This window comes from Athene cunicularia (genome assembly GCF_003259725.1).
Source record: "Athene cunicularia isolate RWA chromosome 1 unlocalized genomic scaffold, athCun1 chr1_part4, whole genome shotgun sequence".
NCBI classification, from domain to species: Eukaryota; Metazoa; Chordata; class Aves; order Strigiformes; family Strigidae; genus Athene; species Athene cunicularia.
The window spans coordinates 36,850-42,264 of record NW_020799094.1 but is presented as its reverse complement, the minus strand read 5'-3'; the positions used below and the strand labels follow the sequence as shown (position 1 = coordinate 42,264).

At 51.6% G+C, this 5,415-nt stretch overlaps 1 protein-coding gene across 1 annotated transcript; it reads left to right on the top strand.

Annotated features, from left to right (window-relative positions):
- Positions 1–1,089: 1,089 nt before the first annotated feature.
- Positions 1,090–2,124, top strand: LOC113476016 (olfactory receptor 51G2-like). Its single transcript, XM_026841291.1, has one exon. The coding sequence runs from the start codon at positions 1,150–1,152 to the stop codon at positions 2,122–2,124; it is 975 nt and encodes a 324-aa protein (XP_026697092.1). The 5' UTR covers positions 1,090–1,149.
- The last annotated feature ends 3,291 nt before the right edge of the window (positions 2,125–5,415 follow it).

Genomic DNA, 5,415 nt, shown 5'->3' with positions numbered 1-5,415 from the left:
AACACTTCTGAGGATGGAGATGCACGACCTGATCCGATGCTCGGCGGTCCTCGAGGGGAACCATTTCTCATTATATCCAGTCTAAACCTCCCTTGCTTCACCTTATACCCGTTGTCTCATCCTCCTGGCAGGGACTGCTGTGAAGAGCCGGGCTCGGCCTCCTGCATGGCTCCCTGTAGGTAGGGGCAGGCTGCTCTCGGGTCCCCGCAAAGCCGCCCCTTCTCCAGGCTGAACAAGCCTTTCCTTGCTCCCTTACCCTGGAGCATTTCTCCAACTCCCATCCACCTCAGTGACCTTCTGCTCTCCTCACGAGAGTAGACATCTGCTAGGTTTCTGGAAAGGCCTCACTCACCTCCTACTCTTGACCCACCATATCCCCTGTGCCCCTCCCCTCTGATTCGAACCCAGAGACTTTCCGTGGATGCCTCCCCAGTGCTTCCGAACCTGCAGCTTCTTGTGCTTTGGTTTGCATTTCCCTGCTCTTAATAAAAGTCACGGGCACCACACAAGTGGGAGTTTTGCTCCTTTTTCCCCCTTTCACCCAATAGCAAGGTAGATTATGAAAGTAGCAACAACTTGGCTGTGAGAGCGGCTGGAAATGCACCTTACCGTGGTGGCCATCTGAGCTGAGAGCACTAGTGCCTAAGTGCCAGATTCTCTGATACATTTTGCATTTGTTTCCAATGTTGATTTCTTAACTAAGAAGTCCGAGTTCAGCTTGCAGCATTTTCCTGTCCTTTGATCTCCAGTCAGCACCACGGGGAAGCCAGCTGCTTCGCAGGTCTTGGTTGGGTTGGCTGCAGAGAAAGCATTTGCTCACTCAGTTGAGAGTCTCAGCCTGTGGAATTTGGGGAGAACTGCAGCAGAATAGCCCTCACCAGGGATGTTTTAACTTTCATTGTAAGAATTTTTTTTTTTTTTCTTCTTTTTAAAGAAACAATGTCCCTCCTTTCATAGTTTGATGGCTAAAGAAGAGCGTAGCCATACGTGACATTATGGTCATTAGGGCAGGGCCCTAAACAGGACGGGGCGGGAGGTGGAGGGATGTGGTGCTTGTCATTACCCACTTCTCTGTTCGGCGCAGAGTCCAACTACGTGGAGTTTCTGTTGATTTGTTTTAGGTAGAGGTCATGTGAGAGCTGAGCTGGGATGGAGCATGACTCACATACCGCCTGGGAATTCAATGGCTCCTTCTATCAGCCTTCAGCTTTCCTCATGAGGGGCATCCCAGGCCTGGAATCCCTTCACCACTGGATCTCCATCCCTTTCTGTGCACTGTACCTCATAGCTCTCTCGGGAAACTGCATGATCCTCTTCATTATAAAGAAGACCCAAAGTCTTCACGAACCAATGTACTACTTCCTCTCCATGCTGGCAGTCACTGACCTGGGCTTGGTTCTATGTACGCTGCCTACTACTCTGGGCCTTTTTTGGTTTAACATGCGAAGGATTGGGTTCGATGCTTGCCTCACTCAGATGTATTTCATCCACATTCTGTCCTTCGTTGAATCCTCTGTGCTCCTGGCAATGGCATTTGACCGCTTCATTGCCATCTCCCACCCACTGAGACACGCATCCATCCTGACCAGGAGGACTGTCATAAAGATAGGTCTGGCAATTATACTGAGAGGGATGCTCTCCCTCCTCCCCATACCCTTCTTGCTCAAGAGACTAACCTACTGCGGGAAGACTGAGCTTTCTCATTCTTTTTGCTTCCATCCTGATATCATGAAACTAGCATGTGCAGATATCAAAGTCAATGTCTTCTACGGTATGATTGTTCTCTTGTCAACGGTGGGGATGGACTTCATCTTCATTGTGCTGTCCTACATCCTGATCATTAAAACTGTTATCAGCCTTGCAACCAAGGAGGAGTGTCTCAAAGCGTTGAATACGTGTGTCTCCCACATCTGTGCTGTTCTAGTGTTCTTCATCCCAATGATTGGACTGTCCATGATCCATCGTTTTGGAAAGAATGTTCCTCCTCTGGTTAACACTTTGGTGGCCTACACCTACCTTATAATCCCCCCTGCTCTCAACCCCATTATCTACAGCATAAAATCCAGCCACATCCGTGAGGCTTTGCTCCGGGCACTGCGGAGGAAGAGTGACTCTGACTGGTAGCTTTCTCCACCAGTTCTGCCAGAAAGTGCTAGTGGACTGGTTGCTTGGTCAGAGCCAGTGGACCGGTTGCTTGGTGCTCCATCCACCTGGGTCACTGCCAGATGAAAGAACCGCAGATCCACTCGGAGGCTGTTCCTCAACCCGCAGCTGTGATCTTCCGTGTTTTGCCCCAGCATGATGCTTTCGTCCCTTCCAGCAGCCTGTGAACACCCCAAGCATTAATGCAGCGATATATACAGATGGAAGCCCCAATTAGAGGGAGACAATTAAAGAAAAACGGGCTGCATGACCTTCTCTTTTCAAGTCATGCGGTGAGGTGGATCAAGGAACCTCTGCAGCGCATCTTATGTAAACCCTAGTACCCAGATAACAGCGTTTCAGCTTCCCTCAGATCGCCTTGCATGGGGTCATCGGTCCCTCTCTACCTGTTACGGCACAGCTAAGCTCAACAGGACAAGGCTTGGGCCAAGGGTTTGGAGCCACTCTGAATATCCCAGGCATTAGCTATTCAGCTGGAAACGTCCCACAAGATGGAGCTCAGCTCCAGAGGCTGAGCACAGAGCATTTTCCGAAGATCAAGTCCAGTTAAGCGTGCCCACAGCACTCTCAGTCCTTTTAAAGAAAAGGCTCAGCCTTCATCTGTGTTTCTAAAGCGCCATACACATCCGCAGCGATGGAACCAGTGCTGCCTTCGCGTCGCTCTTTGATGTCATTCACTCTTTCCATCCCGCCGAGTCTAACGTTCCAGCCATTGTTTTGCATTGAATGTAACGTATGTGTGCAATACTCTCAATAAAAGACGTCTATTCGTTGTGAAAGGTCAAAAGACTTGATGAAGCCGTTTGTTTTTTTCTGTTTCTATGATACCAGGATATTAGGTTGGAGTTGCTTAAAATCTTCAGGATTCGCTGTAGATGAGCACAGGATTGCAAGAGTTAGGTATGCGTCAGGATGGTGCTTGGGGGTCTGGAGTGCTGAGCTCTCTTGCTGAAAAAAATCGGAGGTTTAAAAATATCATAGGGATGGCTGAACTTTCTGACACTAAGGACCACGTACTACAATCTTCCCTCTGAGACCTGCCCGGGAGTGACCGTACCCCTCAGAGGGATGGGAGGAGGGGATCTCCAGGGACAGTCCACAGATGGGGGGTGACAGTGTCCCCCAGCATCTTATTGCTCTGCTGTAGGAGGGGTCTCAGCCAGGCATGCAGAAAGGTTTCATGATTCTCCTGGATTGTGTCCAGAGTAATATAGCCCAAAATCTTCCATGCCTTCAAACTATGGAGCTGTACTTTTGTTGGTCTTAAGCCTGGGTGTGTTTAAGGACTGTTGGTATGAGCTGTGGGGGATGTGGGGTAGGGGAGAACTCTGTAGAGCCGGGCTGAGGGTTGGACTCGCTGATCCCAAGGGGCTTTTCCAACCTGAAGGATTCGGGGATTCTGTATTATTTTAGTCAGTCTTGACCATGGTGGAGAATAAGAAGAAGTGGTCAATGTTTACCTCGGAAAGGTGGGGCGGCAGCAGGAATTGGGACAGGACTGCACACCAGAACTGGCCTGTTCCTGCCAGCTGCTGAGCACTCCACACCTCAGATTAACCCAGGAGTAGGTGTCTTGTCTTCGGCTCTACACATGACAGTACCGGAATAGAGGGAAAAGAGCTGTGAGGGAACATCTCCCTAATAAAATGCAAAGGGAGAAAGGAAGATTCCTGAGGGGAGGCGTCACAGGCCGCTGTTTGTTTTGTGCTGTGCTGGTTGTCTTGCTGAGGGTCCCCGTGGGCCCTTGCACAGGGTGAAATACTGCTCAGCAGATCCCCCAGAACCGCTGCTGGAGCGCTGGCACAGCACACCCGGTGGGAGCACTCTGCTCAGAGTATCTCAGGTCTAACCCAGTGCCGGCAGCCGGCTACCATCAGAGGAACAATTAACATAAGGGAACAAACACAACTTCCAGCAGAAAAGCCTCGAAAAGAGCTTTGCTGGGGAGGCTCTTAGCTCACAGAATCCTCCCATTCTGAAAACTTCCAGAGTTTGTCCCTGGACATCCGTGCTCCAGCCGTTCTCCGAAACAGCCAAAGCCCAAGGAGCCTTTGCTACAGCAAGCAGACTTTCGGGGGGGGGGACGGGGACGGCCAGGGAGGAAATGTGTGGGAGATTTATTAGCGTACTTATTAGCACAGCTGGAGACCAGAGTGGAGCGAGGCTCGTGGGGATCCGGAGCGTCTCCACCCGCCGGTCCAGCAGAGCTTCGTGTGCCGCCCCGTTCGCTGCCCAGCCCGCGGAGCTGGGGGTGCCAGGCGGACACTCCAGGTCCGGGACCCTCTGTACAAGGTACCGTCTCTTAGGCACATCCCTTCAAAAACCTTCATGGCTGCTGCTGGGAACGGGAAACTTAACTGTGGTTTAACATCTGCGCGAGAGGGAAAAGAGATGGACGTGCCACTTAAAGCTGCTAATTCCTGTTCCGTGGTGCCCTGAGCTCTCCACTTTGCACCACGGGATCACTTACAGTGCTTGCCCGTGGATTTATTTTCTATGAGGCACAGGAGGAGCGGTTTGAGACATATCAGAGGCATTTCTGGAGAGCAGAGAAGGAGGGAAGAAGAGTGGGAAGGGGAAGGAGGAAATGAGAGATGGAAAGGGAGAGACAAAGAGAGGGAGAGGGGGAATGGGGAGGGGAAGGGGAAGAGGTAGGAGGAGAAGAAGAGAAGGAGAAGAAAAGAAGGAAGGAGAAAGAGAAAGAAGGAGGAGGAAGAGGAGGAGGAAGAGGGAGGGAGGAGACGGGGGTGGGGGCTCGGAGCCGTTCATTTCCCAGCGCAGAACCAAGTCGCAGCAGCATCTCTCGGGCTGGCGCTCCGGGATGCAGGGCTGGGCGCTCCGGTGCGGCCCCGGCTCCCGCAGGCACCGGGCTGGGGCCGCGCTCTGCTCCCCTCCCCCGGGATTCTTACCTTTACGCGCGGTACCACGGGGCCAGCTTCAGAGCGCAGAAACTTTCCCGTTTCCTGCGGTGCTGAGGCTGATTTTTGGCTTATTCGTTTGGTGATGGTTGGTTTGGCATGCCGTTATTTATTTAACCATTTGTTGTTGGGGGGAAGGGGCGTCTAGTCCTGAAGCCTTGGGGTTTGTGTATGTGTTTTGGGTTGTTTTTTTCTCCACTCGATCCAATTAAAATACCTTCAATAGACTAAAAGGACAAAGAATCAGACCGACACCCCGGCATCCCAAGGTTGCCGCCCGAACAGTGCATGTGGGAATGAGGAAGCAAACTCTATAGCTGAGCCAGAAACACTT